At 41.7% G+C, this 23,685-nt stretch overlaps 1 protein-coding gene across 6 annotated transcripts in view; it reads left to right on the top strand.

Moving 5' to 3' along the window:
- The window catches only part of fam189a1 (family with sequence similarity 189 member A1), a 58,872-nt gene that overhangs the window by 3,969 nt on the left and 31,218 nt on the right, over positions 1 to 23,685 (top strand). For all 6 annotated transcript variants that reach the window (XM_017032704.2, XM_017032705.2, XM_025055605.1 and 3 more), the window contains exon 2: positions 22,464 to 22,520. In XM_017032704.2, the coding sequence (XP_016888193.1) occupies positions 22,464 to 22,520 (57 nt within the window). The remainder of the gene's footprint in view (positions 1 to 22,463; positions 22,521 to 23,685) is intronic.

Consider the following 23,685-nt stretch of genomic DNA (forward strand, 5'->3'; position numbering starts at 1 on the left):
TTCGTTTTTTTTTTTTTTTTTAATCCAGCTCCTGTTTTTGATTGGTTGATATCTTCATGTGGTTCTTTGTTGTCCTGACCGTCAGAGGAGTTTGTTCATTTACCAAACCCTGACACGTCTTTGTGTCACCCTCACTAACGGAGGCTGTGGTTGGCCAGTATCTAACCAGGGCCCAGTCATGTGACGACGGAGACTCTTCTGTGTTTGACCTTATTGTTAAAAGCAGTTGGAATAATAAAACAATCCTGTTATCAAGGTCATTATTTCACATCCTCTGTCTGATCTGGTCGACTAGATGTAAAGAAAAGAGGTGACTCAAACTGTGTGTGTGTGTGTGTGTGTGTGTGTGTGTGTGTGTGAACTCTGTAGGTGGTCGTGTTTGGTCACTGTGGGATGTCATTAACAGTGTGTGTGTGTGTGTGCTGTGGGAATCCATCATAGTCACAGTGAGAGAAGACATACTCTTTACTTCCTACACACACACGTCCATCAACAAAAACACACCCATACACACGTTTTCTTGTCAGTAGATCAGAGTTTTTCGACACTCATTTTTACAGCTTTGATGTTCAGTTTTGTGTCTGACACACACACACTGACACACACACACTTGCTTGGCCATCAGAGACTAATTCCACAAATATCCTGCTCTTCTTTGCTCCCAGTGCCAGCCTCACTGTCGTCCCACACACTGCAGGCTGTAACTCATTAGCTCCACAGACACGCAGTCAGGCACCACCACTTCCTGTTGCTGCTGTAATTTGGGTGACACAAGATTATCCAGGACCGGAGCTGAAATGAGCCGCCACACCACGGGGCCGTGGAGGTGTAACGTCCTCTGCTCTACAGAAAGATTAGCAGGTTGACGTAAGAAGTCAAGAGGCGGAGCTGATGGCAGCTGATTGGCCGACGTCTACCTCGCATCTTATCTTGGAGCCAATCGAGGCGTAACGATCCGAGCCTCGGTGGTAACTGATGACTTAGCACGTTCTCTGTGTGTGTGAGAGAGTGTTCATGTGACCCTGTGATGGACAGGTAAAACTTCCCACGATGCACCTGTCCTCACCTGATGATACCCAGATTAGCCCCAGCCTCTGAGCCTGACATGGATGGATGTACATTTGAATTGACACAGAAAGAAGACGGATGTTGGAGAGTTGATGTTTGATTGACAGCTGTCAGTCCAATAAGAATCAAATCATTTTGGTGTCCCAACTGTAGACTGTGTAAAGAGTTTTCATTCCGTAAACCTAAGTGATGGTCCTCTCATAATGTTATATAAAGAGATAACCCAAGTTATCTATGGCAGTAGTCATCAACTGGCGGCTCACAGGCTGAATCTGGCCCGCCAAACCAAACCTTTGGAAACCGTGACTAATTCACACTGTGACCATACTGTATATAGACTTGACATTTGAGGTGTTTCAGCAGTGACGTAGCTTGGACTTTTGTCTCTGTGAGTTCTTTTCTCTTTTTATAAATCACAAGTAAAAATTATATTATCTATCAGTTTTTGTTTTTTTTTTTTGTTGTTGTTGTTTTTCAAAGAAAGTTGGATTTTTAGGTGGTATTTTTAGCTGCAATGTTCCATCAAATTCTCACTTGTTGTGGTGAGGTGTGAGTCATCAGCTCTCTAATCATCAGTCAGCTCAGGTTGTATTCTGCCAACGACTCCTAACCTCCTCAAAACCCAGCAGTTTTAAAGCGGATTAATTACAAAAAAAAAAAAAAAAACGGCGTAGAGGAAACAACTTGTACCTGATCATGTTCTGGTCTGACATGGGTATGAAGCTGTGTGTGTGTGTGTGTGTGTGAAGAGGTTGTTCTAGGAATGAAAATATCCAGTACTTTCTCTCACTGACTGTAATGAAGCTGCTGAACAGTTGTTAATGTTATTTGGAACCCCTCTCTGTTTGACTCACGGTGACTCCAACTCAAACGCTGTGTAACGTTAACTGTCACTCCCAGTCTTCAAAGTGAGAATCAGCCTTTGAAGCTCCGTCACCAACTCTGTCAAATGTAAAGTTTTTACAGGAAGGGGTTTCTAATGGCAGAAATGCAGTACTTTATGGAGGTTTTCCTGAGACGTACGCCATGTCAGACCACGATGTTTTCACATTGAAATGGACTGGTTAAATGAACACATTGCCATAATGTTATCTTGGCTCTAACGCAGCGTAAATAAAAGTCTCCCCTGATTCATTACACTAATCTACAGCAGAGCAGGAACTCAGCATTTTGTGTCAACTGAACGCTTGTAAACGAGGCCGTGTCGTTTAAAGTCTTTGTGATTCTGTGTTTTCATATATCATTACCTCCATTCCTGGCATTAACCTAAGGTTCAATCAATCATAAGCTTATTGATCCCACCGGTCAGTGGAGCCCGGCTGTGTTACCTGTGTTCACAGAAGGGTCTTTTAATGAGGCCAGTGCAGNAAGACGATGAGTGTTAGCCAATCAGAGACAGATTGGGGCGGGTCATGCATGCTTTTGTCTGTTGTTGATGGAGGCTGCCAGTGGACAAATGAGACGTTTTCCTTTGGAGACATGACAAACAGTCAAGTCTAAGACGCCAAAAACCACAATGTGCGAACATAAAAAATGTACAGCAAGCTTAAAGTTGTTCAGAATAAGAAGACGGCATGGATTTCAACTGTCCAACGGCCGCACCACTCTGGATGGTGATGACCACAGATGAAGGTGGGACTGGACACAAAGCTCCGCTGTTGTTGGGCTGCGTCCATCTGTTTCCACCTGTCAGTAGAGGACACGGCTGCTGAGCCGCTGTACTCGTCTCATCAGTTTAGATTAAATGGAGAGTGTGGTCAGCACACATGCTCTCAGACCAGACCACTCACGCTGCAGAGGCCTGTCTTAAATCCCCTATTGATTTGCCAATTATATGGATTCCCATCAATCATCTGATTTATCTCTGCCTTCGTTTCTTTGTTTTTAATATATGTGCAGCGACCTCACTCCCGTTTCTGAAGCCGCGTTCTGGTGTGGTGATGTCATGTCGCTTTTCTGCTAAATATGTCCCGAGGTGTTGCTGAAGGGCTGTAATTCAATTTGCCGCTGCACCTTTTCCATAATAAGTAAGTAGACACTCAGGCTGCGGCTCCTCATCACTCTGAGGACCCTCCAGTGCGTTCGGCCTCTCTTCAGTTCTATCAGCCAGCGCCACAATAGGGCGGAGAACACGCCGTTCTTTGTGCCCCACTTCTAGACACACACACTCGGTTTGGGAGAGCCGTGCTAAAAATCGACCTTTTCATTAAATTGCATTTCGTGCTCATTGAAGTGGTGGAGCCGACGTGGAGCTGCTGCCTCGTCTTCAGTTCACTACAGTAACAGAGTAGACGAGACGGGTATTTTGAAGTTCCAATATTTAACAACAGGAAAACTGATCAGAATGATCCAAACGAAGGTTCAAGGTTTTTACAAATAAGAATATCCTGGCACAAAGACAATGGAAAATCACTTTTCGTACAGAACACTAGGGGCAGTATACTGTCCGTTGTCCTTGACGTTTGTCTTTATCCTAAAACGGATCAGGTTTTAGTGTGCAAGGTTTAGACAGTAATTCCTAGGGCCAGTAGGTGGCAGTTCTGATATTCAGTGGGTTTCATTATGTATGCTAACTAACAGCTAGCTAATAGAGAGTTTTGTCAATTAACTTTTCCTTGCTCACGAGCATCTGCAAATTCCATGGTCTTCAAACAGCCGAGGTGATGGCGCCCCCTGTGTTGGGTGCTGATTCTGACACAGAGCATTTGCACCAACCTGCACAGACTGAGCAACTTCAGTTGTCAGTGATGAAGCCAAGCACGTTGACGTGGTCCGTGACGTCATGACTGAGCTGCTCTGCGTATGTGAACCTCAGGCAGTATTAGGTTTGACCACTTCATTTGGTATGTGTTGTTTATTTACTCTCTCTCTCTCTCTCTCTCTGTGTTGTTTATTTACTCTCTCTCCCTCTCCCTTCCTCTCTTTCTCTCTCACACACATACAGTGCAGCAGCAGCCTTTTTTATGAATGATTTTGATCTTTTGGAGAATACAGCCGGTTGAAGTGTGATCAAAAGTACGGTGAAATGAAAGAGAGCGCGATAGAGTGAGCGAGAGAGCGAGCAGTGAGATGAAAAACCTGATGTGTCTTTGTGAGGGCTCAGCCATGTGAGCTGTGTGTCAGTTCAACCAACAGCCTGTTTCATGTGTGACACACAGCTGATAACGATGCAACTGATAAATAAATTCACCAAAGATACTGAACACTGACGACCGGTAATGACTAAAACTGTTATTGAGAAATATAAAAATATATATAAATTACCATCTAGACATCGGTGAAAGAAAGTCCAGGTCCGTCTTGGTAGGAAAAATAATTGATTTATTGCACTAGTGATAAAAATAATTGATTTATTGCACTAACGTCACAAGAAAACGCAGATAGTTACTTGGTGTTGAGACGTAACGACACAAGAAAACGCAGATAGTTATTTGGTGTTGAGACGAACTCTGAGCTGCAAACAATTTTTTTTTTTGCAAAATTCAAATTATTGGTACTTTTCAGTTGGGAGATCACCAGTTTGCTGGTTTGATTCCCAGTTATTCCCAATAAATGTTTCATATTTATTTCAGTTTTCTCTTTAGGTTAATTATTCACTAAATAAACAGGGAATGAAAATCAGATTTTTAGTTACGTTTTTTTTATTATTATTTTTAAGTTGTTTTTTTTTTTGCAACTCCTCAACATAATTATGAGGTCATTTTAAACGCCTTTTTCTTTTTTTTAGCTACATTTCATATGTGTTGCCTGAAGATATAATTACCTCGACACGGAGGTTTTCATTGGTTACTCACTTATTCATGAAGAATGTGTGAACTACTTCCACAGATGCTGTGAATGTACAACATCTGTGTTGACATTTATTCTCTCTGTTCGTGTCACAGCCAACAGGAAACTAAAGGGGGATTAGATTTGAACTGAAGAGTTGGGTTTTAGTCTTCATCCTGTTTCGACTCTGTTGGAGGATATTCAAGTGTTTTTCTTTGATTCCCGTGTCTTTAGTGATGTGCTGCTACAGGCCATCAGCAGCAGCGACACACACTCACACACACACACACACTCAGACAGAGCTTTGTTGACGCGTCTGACTTCCATGCTTTACCTGCCACAGGGCTGTAACTTCTTCCTGTTTGAACAAAGCTAACCGTCATGGCCGCCCGCTGCTTTCTGTAGCTGATCAATGGGAGAGTCTGCTGACTGCAGCCTTCCTTTGTGCTATGATTAGCAGCCGGGGAGCGTGGGATGGTGCTTTTATGTTTTACATGTAGAGGAGGAGGAGTCGTTAAAGGTGAGTGAATGCGTGCTGCCGTGTTTCCAGCTACGCTGGAGCTGCATCACAGATAAAGGTCGTTCACCTGCTCCTCCCATTATCGGCCGAGTACAGAGCGGGTCAGACCTGAATCACAAAGTCGGCGCTTTTGATGAAAATGGGTGAGCGTGACAGAGAGTGAAAAGCACTTTTGAGTCGTAGTAAAGCCCAGAAAAGTGCAGCATAATTGGCGATCATTTGTGGTTAATCTGTGTGTACACAGACGGGCTCAGGCTACAGTCGGGACGTACAATGAGAGAGGACACACGAGCACATTTCTGCAGGTCTGTTCTGAAAAAACAACGGTAAAAGCGGCTTTCAGCGGATCATCAGGCACTGAAAGAGAGAGAGAGAGAGATGCTGCATGACAACTGGAATCTGATGTTAATAGGTTTCTGCGTTGGTTCCCACTTGGACAGTACCTTACAAAATCTATGGTGTACTGAACAAAATAAAAAACTAGAATGTACTTTGATTTAATGGGTGCAACTGCAAAACTGGCTCAACTAAATCACACATTTACCAATGTTTCCTGAGCCCAGTGTCTATTTTTGTTATTAAAAAATGTTTTTTAATTCAAGCAAATAAATACCAGTGTCACAGTTAGCACGCCTCCCTCTGAGGCGGAGTCCTGGGTTCGAGTCCTAGATGAACCACATGCTTGGTGCTTGCTGGGGGCAGCCTGTTAACAGCATATCTGCTGCTAACACAACCATTTCCTAAATATGGGATCAATATCAATATAGTACAAATTAAGTGTAATGTATTTGTCTTCATGAATATCCTGTAATTTCAGCTGAATATTTCCTGTCCTGGTCTGTAGTTTGTCATCTAACCAGAGTTCACACTGCAGTTTGTTAAGGTTTGAAATGAGCCGTATTAAAGGCCTGTGGAGGAGACGAGGACGCTGTGGAGATTACCATTCTGTGGTGAATCATTTTGTGATGTGGATGGATTTAAAAACAACCAGAAAGCTTTAACAGCCTCTGACCTCTGACCCTTGAATTGTTGGAGGGTTTCAGTTGGGTTGAATAATTTGGCACTGATGTGAAAATGATTATTGTCCAACAATATTGTTGGTCGATCAGAACACGGACACCAACTGTATAGGCTGGATGTAGTCCACATGCCATTAATGAATTTTTCATGTGTTGTTCGTCATTAATTGGTCTGAAGGATTGATTTTCCTTTCTAACCCTAATGGTCCGTCTATATCGGCTCTGCCCAGGAAGTAGATCAGGATCACACAGGAAGTGTTGGTACGTCAGGAGTAATTAAAAAATGACTATATATATATTTCCATATATATATATATATATATATATATATTATAGTTTAGGTCAGTGTTTCCCAAGCTTTTATTCTGGGGACCCATATTTTAAAAGTCACAAACCTTTGCGATCCAAGTCAACCGATGTTATTCGTAAACCCCTGGGAAGCATGATGTGGGACGACCCAAAAAAAATCTCTTGCGACCCACCTGAGGGTCGCGACCCAGTCTTTAGGAAACAATGGTTTAGGTAGATCACATTAACCTGGTCGTTTAAATCGCAGCTTCCTTCTAGTAAAACCTGCCCGTGTTGCCCTGTGTGTGTTTGTGTGTGTGTGGGCGTCAGAGTGAGAACGTCAAAGTGCAGGAGCCTGGCTGAGGGTGACAGTCTCTGACACGTGGTCCTGTGTGACACTTTAATGAGCTAAAGCTCGCTCTCATTTCCCCGGCACAGCTGAGGCTCCTCCGACGACCTTCCCCTGCAGCTCCCTGTTTTTATTTGTGTTTTTTCCCCAACACCTCCACTTACAAGTATATATTTATCCGGAGGAGTAGGTTCTGTGTTATGTTCTAATATTAGCCACCGCTGTCTCTGCTGAGGAGAGTTGGACGGATATTGAACTTTGATTGTTCTTTAAACACACCGTGCTTTAAGTGCAGCGAATGGATCTGGGCTTAACTCAAATAACTAAGTTGGTGACGGGGAATGTGCTGCAGGAGATGATGGAAGAGTTAGTTCAGTGCTAAGGAGACCAGATGTCCCCGGGGTGGGCCGCTCCTCCCTTGGGTTGATTCTAAACCCACTCGGAGAACTTGGGCTTCTTCTGGCATCGTTTCAGCTCTATTACCCCGTGTCTCCCCCTCAGCTGCTCCCTTATAATCTACTTCCTTTTTGACATCTTGCCGCCTGTTTCCTTCCCAGAGGTAACGTCTCTGTAGGAGCACGGCTGCAGCTGGAGCTCCAGGATATTTCACATTTCCCCTCTCTCTTTCCTGGCCCAATGCAAAAAAAAAAAAACAAAAAAAAAACAAACGATTTAATCAAGTCTAAAAACAGATGAAATTGTAGAACTTCTCTCATGCTCAGAGTCCTGTCCTCAGCACATGATCTCCACGTTAGAAAAACAATCTCCACTTTTATTTTGGCTCTCTTATTCAGCAAACCGTGTCCCTCAGATATGCTGCGTGTGAGCTTCTTTTTCACAGATCAATAACCAAGTGTGCTTGGTAAAAGTGAAACAGAGCCAAATGTTCCAGTGCAGACATCTGTCGGTGTTGTACTGTGGGCCACATTGATTATCCTCCAGCTGATATATATATAAATATATATACGTACAGTATACGGCTGCTTTTATTTGGATTAAACAGCTGCCAGTATACAGCTGCTTTTATTTGGATTAAACAGCTGCAGCCAAGTTGTTCTAAGAATATCAGTGTAACGCTGATTGATTTGGTCGGCCGTTTCACAGAGTCAGTTTTTCTACAGTTAGTTGTTATGAAGGTGAAGAAATAAACACAAACATGATCGTGTTAATGAGAGACTTCGCTGACGTGAGAAAAAGAAAAAAAAAACAGTTGTCATTTGACTTTCAAAGACTGTTTCTGATTGGTTCAGGGTTTTAAAACAGCAGAAAGACTGAGTCATATTTTTCATCTCTGTTTAGTAGCAGTCACGCTGATGACCTGATGACCTGTTGACCTTTTGACAGTAAGCAGGTTTAAATCTCACCTCATCTTTTTTTTAATTTTGGCCTTTTTTAAGAGTATTTTTAATCATTGGATTGTGTACATCTGACTGTTTTCCAGTAGGATTTCTATCCATGTTCTGTGACTTCTTCCCTCAGTGTAACCACACACAGTGAGAACTCTGTGGACTCTGTCCAAATGGCTTATAGGTGCAAAAGTGACCGTGAATGGTGTCTCCTGTGATTGGCTAGAAAACGTGTCAGGAATGAACCAGTCTTTCTCACCATGTCTAGTTGGCCTGACTGCAGCTCTGTCTGCGACACTGACAGGATGAGAATATGACAACAGCTGCTGAAAACCCCGTGAGTGGATTAGGGATTATGATAACACCTGAAGGTAGACATCGGTGATTCCTGGATGAAGCTGTGAGCGTCAAACATGGAAGACTGCTGTTCTTTGGAACGTGACGAGTGGGAACAGATTCAGACAGTCTGACATCGGGACAGAGATGGACGTTAGTGTAGAATTTTATACTAAGGTAGAATAGAGAGTTTTAACAGGTATGTTCTTCCTGCATGTATATGTATATATGAAAATGAACCATTTTTAAAATGTGATTTTAATATTTTAATTTAAGTTTTTAAGTTGGAGAATACACTGGCTCTAGCTAGACATGATGCTAAACATGAAATGCATCGACTATGTTATAAAACGATAAAAGTTAGTTAATTTTCCTGTTTTTTTTTTCTTGTGTATCAATGTGGAGAAAGCGGTCCAGATGGATACTGTAGGTACAAACTCTCCTCTGTCTGCAACATGTTTTAAATGGCATAAACAGAGCAGAACAAAACAACACAGCTGCCACCAGGGTGTGATACCTCAGCAGTCAATGGTGTAAAACGCTAAGTTCATTATCTTAGCCATATTTGACCTTGGATTCACTTCCACCTTAAACATCTGTTAATCTATCAGTGTTCTACTTTTAGGTTTCATTTGTTAAATGTAATTTTGAAAATAATGATGTGTTTGGTGTGATGTGGATGTGCTGGATTAAAGTAAGTGTATTCGTTTTTTTTACACTGCTAACATCTTTTCTTCACTTCCTTGTATACATGCCAACAACACCCACCTATAAATGTTTTCAGTCCTTTCCCCTGTGTTTAAGTATAAAGGTGAAGACAGTTAGGCAGAGGAGATGATGCAGGGTGAGGGTGAAATGGATGCAGACGAGCATCATCATCAGGGTGACAGGGTGACAGAAAGGCAGCAGCAGGACTGAAAGGAACGACAGTGTCTCGCTATGATGAATGGTTCAGTGACAGCAGTTCTGTATGAAAAACAGGAGACTGAACTGGAGAGGACAGAGATGAGGATGCTGAGATTTTTGACCTGGATAGAGAGGGTTAGAAAGGAGCGAATAAGAGGAAGAGTTTGAAGATAAAGTGAGAGAGACCAAAGGAGGCGCTGTCGGGCAGGAGTAAGTAGGAGACAGTAAAAGAAGACATTGTTGGCTGTTATCAGTGAAGATGTCAAAATGAGGTCTCGGATCGATTATGTCTGTATTGTAAAGTCTGATGATTGTGTAACCAATCAGAAAAATTGCCTTAAAACAACACACTGTCTGTAGTCTTTTAAACACAGCAGGGTGAATGAGGACATATTTTCAATAAAATCCACCTTAAGAAGTAAAATTGCCTTAAAAATAATACATTTTTTTACTTTTCCACTTTCATGGGCAAAATTTTTTTTTTACTTTTCCACTTTTATGGGCAAAATGTGATATTTGCTGCTTTGGTATGTGACGTTATAGTATTCTATGAATTGTGCTGCCCAAACTTTAAAGGGAAAATCCTCTCTTTTGAAACATCACCTGTATGTGTTTGGATGTGCCTGATGATGTGATGTGAATTCTTTCAGTCTGGACATGACTTCAGGGAAGCTGCAGCACTGATGTGAGACAATGTGACACCTAGAGCTGTGGCGGAGATGTTCCAGCTTTGGATTACAGAAATAATCCCTTTAGCATCTGAGAGTGTGTTACCTGAGACCGTCCTGACCTCTACTGGGACCTGTTTCACCGACCTGTGTGTGTGTGAGTGTGTGTGGTTGAGTGTGTGTGTTGATAACATGCTGTCGTCCATGCACAGATTACAGTTTTGTCTTTACCTCCTATTAGAGTTATTGCCTAAACTCAGACACAGGGAGGTGGTGTGTGTGCCTGTGATCTGATCAATAGACAAAATTACCGCAGCCTCCCTAAAGGCCAATATTGTTGTGTGGTAATGGAAATGCTCTGCTACATGAGCCCTGCTTTCTCCCAAAGTAATCCACATTGATTTGTGGGACCACTTTGATAAATTGAAGGGGTTTTAGGTTGGTGTTGTCCCTCCGTGGTGTGGTGGAGGCTGTTGTTGTGCGAGGCTGACTCTTGGTCAAATCGTCTCAAGATTCTGGTGGAAAAAGAGCGAAATCATTAAATCCTCCCTCAGTCGTCGATCGTTTGCATTTAAACGATTTACCGCCTTAATAAACAGGAAGAGACGATAAAGAACGTTCCTGTCGTTTCCATGAGCGGCTTTAGATGCTAATGATTAATGTGTGGTTGTTAATATTTCTAAAAGGTTGGGGCCTGATTATTGTATTGACATATCAGCACTAGCATCAGTGAAGTGGACACAGACCGGTCTGACCAGTCTGTGTCCGGACCAGTACAATCATAATAATAATTAACTACAAATAAGTCCATGTTTTCCCCCTTTGTTATATTAGATATGTATTATTATCTCTTCATATTTAATGACATTTTTCAAAAAATATCCTGAACATGAAGTGTATTTTTTATATTCATATTACATTCATATTTTATATTTATATTAAAGGCCGCACTGAAACTGCCAAGCGGGCCAATTTTGGCACCCGGGCCTTATGTTTGACATACCTGCATTAAATGGTTTATTAATTTAATTTATTGAATTATGTCTGTTGTACACGTTGTCGCTAAGCAACATGACACGCATATATCAAGGACAGTATCATCACAGAAGGTAATGTAACGAAAAATAATCTTTTAGTTTCCACCAAAAAAACAACAACTTAGTGGGCCTGTTTAGTTGAACACAACATTGATATACACGTAGGGTATGAAAAAAGATTAAATATTGAATATTTAAGAAAAAAGATCCTGTAAAATAACATTAAAATGACTTAAAACAACTGTGCACTGTAACAGTATCACTGCCTATGGAAAAAACCAACAGGATTTCAACTGTGTGTTTATTGGTACGGTAATGGTTCTGTACAGGCATTAGAACTGTTTAGAGAGCATGAGTTAGGTCAACTGACATTTGTCTCCTGCTCAGTTGTGATTTATTCAGGTGTGTGTGTGTGTGTGTTTTTTTACACACACACACACACACACATGCACTGTGGTGATAAAGACATTAATCAGGGCACATGTGCCCTTGGAATTTAATCACACCAGCCATGAAATTAAAAACGAGAAGAGGAAAGTAAACACGTGTGCACCCGAAGCCAAGGAAGCGTGAACTGCTGACGCCACACAAAAATAATACTGTTCATCAGTAACAAACCAAACACCTTCACATACGCTTTCTAACCTAACAGTGACTGGGCTCTCACCTGCATGGTCTACCAGCAGTGCATGGTGTTTGCAATGCACTTATGTAATAATTAATGCAGAGAAATTAATGTATTGTGTAATATATATAACATAAATGTGCCACATATATTTATATATTTACACAATATATATGCATATATTCGGTATTTTTTATTTATCTTAAAAATAAACAGTGACATGACATGTAATAAAGTCATCTTCTTGAAGTATAAACATCAACACTGCACGTGTCAAACTCAGGCCCGGGGGCCAAATCTTGGACCGCAAGATCATATTATATTATATAGCCCCTATATGAACTCATAATTGACTAAAATCACAGCCTGTTTAGTTGAAGACAACACTGATATACTGGCAGGAATTGAAGAAAGACACTCACAAAGATCATCTTCAACATCTCTGAATATCTTTTTTTTTTTAGTTTTAATAACCAACTGCTGCTACCTTGAGATAAAGGAATATTTTAAGAGGCGTCCCAGAGATTTTATCCCTGAGTGCTCGCTCTAGTAACTCTGGTTATTATGCTGCGTCTGTACCAATCAAAAATGCTTTTTTTATTTAATGGGCTACGACTTGATAAAAACCTCTGAGAACAAACCAAGACACTTTTATCACGTTCATAGAAGGACTTTGCCTTTAGGGCCTGCTTAAGGCAGATGGATTGGAGCAGGGTGGTGTTTAATTTTTAAATGAAATCTCTACGAAATGCAAAAAAAAAAAAAAAGGTTTCTGTGGTTATTCTCTGTAGATTTCTGAGAAACCACTTTGGCCCCTTTCTCCTGCTCTCTGTCTTAGACACTCATCTCCTACATTTACCCTCCCCCTTACACACACACACACACACACACATAGCATGTAGAAATGCTCAAATATGTTTCTGTGTAGAAATTGGACTTGAACACACTCTGGAAGTTCCTAAATGAAATGATGAATGTGCTGCAGAACCAAGCCTTCATTATTTAAGATTAAAGCTTTTCTCTGTTGTGGTTGTTTGTTTCATTCCACCTGTAATAACAGGCTGGAGAAACAATGCACACACTCTGCCGGGTCCAGATTGCAAAATGATTCTACTCTTTATATATATATTTTTTCTGCTATCACTACAAAAGGAAAATGTATCATGACTCAGCCAAAAAGATTGCAATGACTTGGACCGTTTTTCCTTCACGGTCATTTAACACCATGTGTGCTGCGCTGGTAAACTGATTATAGCCTTCCCATGATCGCACATCAATCAGACGTCAGGTCCAAAGAGTTGGAGCTGCTTCGGTTTAGCACAGTCGTCATCGTGACTGTTTCCTGCATCTGTGAGTGTGGTTAACAAATGACAAGGCACTAAATGACTCGTGGTGCTGTGATCGTTCACAGGGATCTCTGTCATGTGTTCATTGTCATGACTTGAAAGAGTGGCTGCGGAGTTTGTTGATGACTCGCAGAGTTTGTGTGGATTTGCAACCATCAAGAATCACTAAAAGTGTCTGACGCCGTCTTTTCTTATTGAGGTTGTGCCACAGATGGAAGCTGACACAGCTTATGGAACAAGCCACATAGACAACGACCGAATGTTATCATGGGAAAAAACCTGATATGGGAGTTAAAAACGACTGAATGTTGTCATGGGAAAAAACCTGATAGACCGAATGTTGTCATGGGAAAAAACCTGATATGGGAGTTCCTTTCCTATTCCTTTCGCTCTCAAGTGGTACGTGGGGAAAATTCACATTTTCAAATTTACATTTTCAGTTGAATAAATCTGAAACATACCATGAACAATTAATACAACATTTAGAAAAACGTGTAGCTACTTGTGAGATTATGAAATGGGATGTCATCAGGTGATGGAATCAGGGGATCACTTGCAAGTTGAACGTGGAACGAGCAGGGGGATTCTAATGTTGGTCATCATGGTGGGACTCAGAGAGCTCAGTGTTTTCTCAGGTGGTACAGAGGAGAAAAAGTCTGAGAACCACTGCTCTAAGGCATAAAACATCAGAAGAATCTGACTTACGCCTGGGAGCCATAATGAAGGGCAAAAGTCCCCCCCCAAAAAACAACACAAACAGTAGAAAGTCAATGTAGCCAATCAAATATATGGCCTATAACTGGCGGATGTACAAAGCCGTCTTCCGTGTATTGTTATGCGACTGTATTCCTTCATTCGCCGAGTCGTTCCCATGCAAACTAGTTGGTGAGTTCAATGTGGGGTTCACACCAAAATCACATACGCAGTCCATTTAACATCAAGTGTTGTGATTGGAGCTTCTGACACGACGACTATGAAATATTGTTAGTTCTATAAACATGTAAAACAGCCTCAGGTCTAACGCAACTCTTCAGCTCCAGGAATATTTCATGTAAATGGTCTGAAGTAGAGCAATTTACACAAACACACACCAAAATTACAACTCACCGTGCACAAACACTCATTTTCTCCCTGCACGACTCTTGCCTGTCCAACCTGCTGCGTCCCCAGGCCAGAATTATCCTGTCAGTGCAGGACTGAAAGCTTGAATCAGTTGTTTGTGTCGCTGCGTCTACATCCAGGGATGAACGTGTGGCACATTATCAATGCAAACAAGAAAAGTGTCCGTCAGACGGACCAGCAGCAGCTCCACGCCTCAGGATCGGTCCATGACATTCACATCCCTGCTTGTCACTGTTAACATCCATCCTCGTTACACTGTTGTTTGTCTCGTGGTGTTTTTGGCAGTTCAGTCTATACATTAACCGCACACGCGTTTACGTAACCTTTGCGGGATAAAAGCTGCGTGAGATGATATTCAACTTTTAAAAGGGAGATCTGTTGTTTTTCTGCTATTGTAGCATAGAACTGTAGCATCAGGACGGAAATGATATGCTGTCTTTTCCGATATCTCCTGGTTGCCAATTTCACTAGCAGACGGGGAAAAAAAGATGTGTTCATTGATTCAATTCTATTTCATTGAAGCCGTTCCACAGTGAAAACATGCAGAGATAATTGAAAGGATATCCTGGTGTATTTTATTTTCACATAGTCGTTGTTGCAGCCTTTAGTGGACCTTTTTTGTCAGCCTGTGTGTGTGTGTGTATGAGTTACTGTGTGTGTGTGTGTTATCGTGTGACTGAGCCTCTGATCATGATCTAAATCAGACAGACAGAGGCACTGGGTTTCCTCTTCTCTCATCTCCCTGTCATTTTCCTTGCCTTTGTCGCCCTCACACAACAACCAGTGATTCTGTTGGTGGAGCAGAGGAACAGGTGAGGAGTTTTTCCATCTTTTCTGCCGTCCTCCCGCTCTGTCTCAGTCTCTGCTTCAGACTGAGGACGTCAAACCACACACGAAGACAAAGTCAGGTTTACTAGTCTGTTCACAGTAAATATCAATGCGTAAACAGCAGAGCAACGTCTGTCGTCGATGATAAGACGTAGAGTGTGATGTCTCTTCAAATGTCTGCAAACTGCATTTGAGCCTTTGTCTCTGAAAATCACTTTATATGTGGATCTGTATCACATATCAATAATAATAGTCATACATTTTTTATTCAAATTTAAAAGCTAATTATAAAATTGCAATCTACCTTTATATATATCTTAGTATAAATAGCAATGTTATTATAATAATATTTGAATGAGAACTTTGTTATCAAGTTAAGATTCAGATTAAGGATATTAAGAAGTCTTTTATCTGTCCCACAATGTGGTAAATTTGCAGTGTTAACAGCAGCAATAATACGGTATGAGGTGCTGTATTATTGCGAGGTACTGTATACTGTATATATTACAGTAGAGTGAAGTATAGCATAGTGCTATAGAAAGGAAGCTGTTAAATGTGTTATTGAGATTCATCCAGGGTTTAATGAATGGTTTTGTGAATGTCAGAGGTTAACAACCCACCATCTGCTCAGACCACATCCTGTTTTTATTAACCACTGACTAAAGCGTCTCTGTTGGTAGGTGCATAATTAATGCCCAGTGGGCATTTTATTTTGCCTGTAAAGCTACATGTAGTATTTGCTGAAAAGATGTCGAACAATACCACGGTAATAGCTCCCCCTACATGGCAGTAGAAGACGGAGCGACACTTTTTGGCTAAAAGTTTTAAAAATAACCAATTGTTCTATTTCAGTGACTAACGACTAACTAACACTTCGTGTCACAAGGAGCCACTCCAGTACTCATTATTATATCACGTTTTCTTACGTCCTTGTTGCCATGGCTGCAGCATGACGGGTGCTGATAAAAATATTCCAGCCCTTTAACTTAGGCTGAACTTCATAATTACACTGAATAAAACCTCCCAAGCTAACAGTCAGGAGACAGGTGTTTGGATCGACGTCTGAGTTCCTCTCTCCTCTGAGCTGCTTCTGTCAGTGGTGGTCACAACAAACGTGCCTCCTCCAGCTCTGCCTGCCGTCTTTAAGAGTGTTTTACCAAGTTTAGTTCCTCTGGAGACCTCGGTTTTTCCGGACGTGACTAGGAAATGGTTTGCAAAATTGCTGTGATTTAAAATTGATTTAATGCCAAAACATTTTTACACCTTTCAGCTTTAACATTCTGACCACTGATAGCCTACCTTTTCCCATTATCAAATAATGTTTTATTAATCAGTTAATAAAACATTTCTATGTATTAAAGTGAAACAATGTGAAGACAGAGCACCAAAGCTCAGCAGTTGATCCTCTCTCTCTACATCATAGCAGATCTCACTACCTTCCTGTTAATCTCTCTATTTAGCATAGCTGCACTCCTCCTGCCGCCTATCATACGTCACTATTTACTTCACATTAAAACAGATGATGTGATATAATCTCTCCTCAGTGACGTCCTGTTTACAGTTGCTAACCGTTAGCATAGAGTTAACTCTGTGACCTTGTTTGTCTCAGAGGGGTTGTTTCTTTGTCATCACGTGGTCTACATCAGACCTCTCTCAGTCTAAGGAGAGGAGTGAAGGATGGCATAGAAGCTCCGCCTTCCAGCACCAGCAGTATCCAACCTGCTGTTGTCCCACTGTTTCCATGGTAACAGCGGTAAGGTGCTGCTGAGCTACAAAGTGTAGAATTGATACTTGGTGAGAGGGGGAGGTGTTATGAAGGAGAGGCAGGGGGTGGGCGAGGAGGAGGAGGAGGAGGAGGAGGGGGAGGAAAAGTGATGCTCCTGCTGGAAACACTGGGGACACGTTAATGCACGCTCCGCTGAGCAGTTGTGTTGTTTTTTAGGAGCAGGTACAGTCCACTCCTGGTGCAGAAAGCAAACGCTGTTCCACATTCTGGCTCCACTCATTCATAACAACCAAAGATTTCTAAAGGTTACAGCTGTACCTGTCACACAAGCATTAGGAGGTCAGCTCCCATGATGCCACTGCTCACTCCGAGTTGTCTTTTGTGTGAGATGATGTACACACACACAGATACACACACACCATTCCTCCTGTCACAGCCCGCGTCCTCACACCAGTGGTGCGTCTTCTGTCCATGTTGGCAGAAAGACAGTTCTTGGTGAGACACAATGATAGACTTATTGTTATATTTGTTATTGGGTTAAAAACTACTTTGTGTTTGTGTTTATGAAGGACAAAACCTATCACAGGTTTTGGGAGTTTTAACTGACCCGTAGGTGTACTCACACTAGGGCTCGGGCTCCAGCGTGGTACAAAATGATTGTAGTGTGAGTGCACCGTCAGTCAAAACTAGGTTTCAGATAAACAGTTAAAAGACATCAGTACATATGAAAGGCTGATCAAATAGTTTGTTTATCAAACTATTAAATTAAGTCAAATTTAATTTAAATAGATAGATAGATAGATGGGTGGATGGATGGTTTGTAAGTCAAATTTAATTTAAATAGATAGATAGATAGATGGGTGGATGGATGGTTGGATGATGGATAGATGGACTGTTGCTTGGTTTCCTCAGTTCTTCTCAGGATTGTTTACTCCCTGGCGCCTCCTTTGGATAACTGGATAACAACCATATCACATCCTTGAGATCAGTTTCATTCAATACATTTATTAAAAGGCTGGTGATGAGCTCCAATGAACACACAGTCTGGTCAAACGTGTCACATGATGCAGAACGTACGAGGTGTTCCCAAGTGGTTTCAGGTTAATGTGTGTGTTTGGTCCAATTGCACCTCAACACAGTTTTTTTAAATATATATTTTGTATTGGTTGAGAAGATTGGTCTTCCTATATCTGTCAAAACTTTAATAAGTATATGGACAGAAATATATATCTACACGGGTGTTGATGCGTTGTTGACTGTTTGTGTACGTTCCCATGTGAGGTGAGGAGGGGGCTCCCTGTTTTATCTCCTCACACACGAGGCCGCCTCATGTCCCTGCTCCTGGCAGCTGATGGGAAGTCATTACGGACCCTCGGAAATGGCCAGTTTGTGGTAACCACGGCAACCACACTGCTTTCATCCATCTTGGCCGTGATGATGTGATGTTTGAAAAAAAGAGAGAGAGCGAGAGAGAGAGAGAGAGAAGTGGGAGGGGCTACATCCTCATTTTAGGAAATGGCTTTTTGATTGCTGCCATGCATAAATGAATGAGAATGGTTAAGACTGTAACTGTTCACTGCTCAGGGTGGATTCACCATCGTTCAGTAATATCACAGCTTTTATCTTCAATTAGTAAAACTGAAGACCTGCTCTGGGTGACGTTAAGATTAAACAGTTGTCAGACGAGTACGGTTAGGCCGTGTGTTGTCTTCTCACTGTCCTCGTCGTGCTGTAGCAGGCATGTGCTGTGACATCTATTCAGAGTTATTGCTTACTGGGCTTCTCCCATCCACACACGCAGCAGCGTTGGTGCGTTGTCCTCTGATTGTCACAGAGCAAAAATCTGTGAAAACTGGGATTTTATTTTTAAACTCTTTCTCATGGGGCTCAACAGAGATGGCTGTATTGTTAGGGTGAGCCTAGGGATTTGCCTTGTGTGTGTGTGTGTGTGTGTGTGTAAGAGTATCACAGTCATGTTCTCTTTTGTGGTCGTGACTCTGACTGCTCTGACGAAAGGCAATCGCTTGACTTTAATCTCCGAGCTCCGTTTTCACACTGCGTGTGGTCACTAAGATGTGTGTGTGTGTGTGTGTGTGTGTGTGTGTACCTACGTGTGTGTCCTTGTTAGTCTGAATGTGACCGTACGGTGCTTCAACTCTGTGTATACTGTAGATACGAGACAACGAAACATAAGAAAGACAAGGCTCACGTTGACGTTGTTTACAGTTGTTTTTCTCCAGGTTCTTTGTCTTTTCTCCCCCTGCTGGAGGTCACGTATAAAAACTATGGTTTTCTTATTTTGGCTCCTCAGTCAGGCCTGGATCATCTGCCTTCATGTCACGTGTGTTGCCTCCACGTGCTGTGGTTTTAAAAACAGATTTCAGGACGTGATAACGCCTGATCTGCTCTGAGCGTCAGCCTGGTTTTAGAAATCATCAGAAGCAGCTGATTGGCTGATCTCACAGCCCATCATGAAACGTATGGCTGCAGCAGGTCAGAGAAGGAGGAAGAGCTACAGAAGGGTCTTAAAATCAATCATTTGGTGAAACTAGCTCCTGTTCCAGCGTCTCAGATCCATTACTGAGGGGGAGGCAAGTTGTGATAAAAGCTTGATCTACCTTTTCCAGGTCTTCTCTCGACAGAGTTTACCACTGTCCCACTGTTTGTTTATTAAAGTTCAACATCAACAACGATAAGACATTAGAGGAGAACAGATTAAACTTTTCAGCATTTTTGTCCACCTGCCAGTTTCTGTTTCCATCAACCAGATTTCTGTTATGAACGCAGCTAAGTGTTGCATAATAATCCGTCTAAAGGAGTAGTCCAGAGGAGGAGAGACCGGCGGCTGACAGCCAGCTCAGCTCTCACGCCGGCTCTGCTGTCACACTGCTGAGCTGTACATGCAGCAGCATTGTGTACGACAAAGGCCATCCAAGCCTGACTGTTGTAGTAAGACAGGGAAAATACAATTAACTTTACACTATTATTAAATTGGTCATCACATTTTTAAATCCAAAAGCAGGGATACAGGAATTAAAAAAAAATGAAACCAAGTCTAACCATTTAACCCAGACCTATTTATTAACTTAACATTAAACGCCTGATAAAAAGAGGGTGTCTGATTGTAATAACTAAAACATATTATATATTATATCTTAGTCAATGATTTTGATTTTAAACCTCTAATTTTTAACCAATCCTAAATGGAAACCTGTCAAACTATTGAAGCTTTGAAGCATGTTTTGATTTTGCTCCTTCTTCTCTCAAATCTGAAAGAACATTTGAAAGAAACTCAATGTCAGACCTTCGAGGAGACAAATAAACGTGACCTTGTTGAAACACCCGCCCCTAGAACCTTACAGAAAAGGAACTGGCAGATGTTGTTGAAACACCCGTCCCTAAAACCTTACAGAAAAGGAACTGGCAGATGGAAACACTACTTGAAAAAGTGCTTTGACTGAAATGAAAGACGTGCGGAGGAATAGTATTGGTATTTTTATTGATAAAGATTTCTTTTTTCTTCAGTTTGTCCTAGAACTGCAAGTACGTTGCTTAGAATCTTGAAAAACTCTTACCAAAATGGTTGACGATTCTTGGGGGAATAAATGGAGCTGGTCCCTGCATTTACAATGACACATAATCATATAATGGAAGAGAATACTGCAAAGAAAAACATTCATCATTTTCTACTGGTAGGTGGTCTCATCAAGGGTCTGACATCTCTGAATTATTAGGCTTGAATCTCGACCGTATGTTCAGTCATACATGACATAATTATACAATACAGGTCAAAGATCAAATGTGTGTTGTTGACGTACTCTGTGTTTATAAATCATTCCAATTTTAATTCCAATTTCCCTCAGAACTTTACATGCTCCCAAGTGTGCGTTTCGGTCTTTGAACCCACTCACAAATGAAATATTGATGTTTGGTTCCCCGGGTCTGATGAGTAACGAGGCGATTGACGAGGTGAAAGATGGACCGGCAACTGCAGCAAGATTGAGATTGAAATAGGAATGAGAGAGTCTGCTGCTTATGAGGAGCGAGAACAGAGCGGCAGAGAGAAAGGACAGAGATGGAACCAATTGGAGAGGAAAAGATGACAGAGAGAGAGAGGGTGGACATCAAGAAAGTCGGTGGAGGGAGGGAGGAGAGTGAGATGAGAGAAAATGGGCAGAACATGTTGGTGTTTAATGGAGAGTGAAGGAGGATGAAAGGGAAGGAGAGTCACCGTGGAGGAACAGAGCAGGGGAACCTACGAGTGGCCTCTGTTCACACACTACTGTCGCGTTCACACTGGTGCTTCACATGGTGTCCTCTGCACAGAGACACCAGTTCAACTCCCTGTTTATGTTCACACGGCACAGTAAAGTGTGTTAACGAATCCAATGAACTAACGGGGATTCACACCTACAGCACACACCCTGGGTGAGGTGAAATCAGGAGGTTTTTGTTGTCCAATTAAAAACCAGAAAAATATCATCTGCAGATCGTCTACCTTGGTCTAGAGAAAAGGAAGTCGTTATGAGCACGTCTAAATATTTAATCATCTAAAAAGTTAATGAAGCCAAATATTGATTGTTGTTCTGCTTTACTATACTGATCCCATATTTGGGAAATTGTTGTGTTTGCAGCAGATATGCTGCCCCCAGCAGGCGCCAAGCATGTGGGTTCTCTGGGAATCAAACCCAGGACTCTCTTCTTCCGAGGCAGGCGTGCTAACCGCTACACTATGTTTTTTTTTTCCGCTCGCCAACAGGTTCCCGTTCAAAATTAGTTTTTACGCCGTACATCGGCATGGTGAATCAAGACTTCCTTAATAAATGTCTGGTAGATAGTGACATTACCCACGAAACGCTGTAGGTCAAGGACATCGCAAACCTAGGAGCCACCGTACTGACAATAGATCTCCCTTGATTCACAATGACTAATCCCTGAGTTCCTGATCGACTTTGGAATTTAACGACCTAGGTAACCATAGTAACCAGCCTACAGATGATAACGGATCCAACTTAACAAACTTTAAATTTGCCTGACTTTGTTAGCAGTTTGCTAATCCTGCTGCTCACGAGCCGGAGGGTTTGAAATGTTACGAGTACAACAAATACATGAGAGTGGTTTCTTTATCAACGTCTCTGTCATTGGTGTAGAACCCCAGGGTTCACCTCCTGGGTAAGAACTAATCCAGAGTAGGGCGGGTGGTACCTTCCACTGGGCTCACCACCCACACCCACAGGAAGGTTCAGGGGGGTTGGTACGGTTCAGTGTGATTTGGGTGGCGGTCATGGAGACTGCTGCCCCCGCGACCTGGTAACGGATAAGCAGATGAAAATGGATGGATGGATTTCTTTATTATTGTAATTATTCAAAGAATGTTCAAATTAGTCAAATCACAGAATTATATTTTAATCATTATTGCTAGGATTGAATTTTTATTTTTCTAAAAATAAAGATGCGTGTGTTTCTGTTTGACGTGCTGTCATTTATCTCTAAAACATCTCTGTTTTGCAGGTCCTGCTTTCTGGACTGATCGGAGTAGTGTCCTGGAAGAGGCCGCTCTCTCTGGTGGTGAGTGTCCTGTGAACACACACACACACACACACACACACACACACAGATAGATGTGTGTAAACAAAGCAATAACATCCCAGTGTACTTATTGCCTTTTTACTGCAGTGCTGTGATTGATGGAGCTGCGATTCCACACAACACTCACATGCTGAGCTTTATTTCCTGTTGATGACAGCGATGGAATACAAATAATGATAAAGTTATGGCCCTCAGCACAAGTTTGGGTTTTTATATTTATGACTTACAGTTCATTTCTGTTGACAGATTTAGAATCTTTATTGTCATTTTATTAATGCATGTGACTGCGTATTTGCACATGGGATTTTTTTTTAGATCTTTCTTTATAGTGTTGTGGATTTAAAAAATAAAATATATATAAATAAAAATAGCATTTCACTAGGAGATATGGCACTGTTTACCTCCTGATGGATCATGTTGTAGAAGAGTGAGTCACACTTAACAAGTGGCTGGGAGTGACGGTGGCACAGCGGTTAGAGTTGCCTCTGGCATGCAGGTGGTCTGAGGTTCAATTCCTGATTTTACACATTTCTATTTTTTTCATTTTAAAATCATATTTATTCCATGTGAAAATCTCTTCCATTCATATTCATGATTATCAAATTTACGACATAATAAAAAACAGTTACGACGCTGACTTATTACTGAGGATGAACCATCTCATCTGTTTGACTCCTTCTCTGTCACACATAAAGACTGTGGAACAGCATGAGCGCCGTCCCTCTCCACAATTCTATTTCATGCTCCCTAAATGCCATAAATCTTCTCTCACCTTTTTCACTCCCTTTGGTTTTATTACCTCAGTCGTGCACACTCACTGCGTCTCCATCCACTCCCCTCTCCTTCATATTTCACCCTCTCCTTCCCCCCGTCTTTAGATAACACGAAGCCAGAAGAGGAGACATGAATCACTCCGAGTCCCTATTCATACCTGAAACTTATATCAAGTGAATTCTGGGATGTTTTTAAAGGCTTTTGCTCTCAGTCATTTCCACCCCCCACCCCTGAGCGACTAGCCCAGTGTGTACCATCCACATTTGTTGCCATTTTTACCGAGCAGTGTGAAAAGAGAAATCTGTTGTAGCGTTTCGTTTCTAACATCCAATATTTGTCAAGACAAGCTAGTGAGCTGTTCTGGCCTGGA

The sequence above is a fragment of the Cynoglossus semilaevis genome, chromosome 5 (genome assembly GCF_000523025.1).
Source record: "Cynoglossus semilaevis isolate Cse_v1.0 chromosome 5, Cse_v1.0, whole genome shotgun sequence".
Lineage (NCBI taxonomy): Eukaryota > Metazoa > Chordata > Actinopteri > Pleuronectiformes > Cynoglossidae > Cynoglossus > Cynoglossus semilaevis.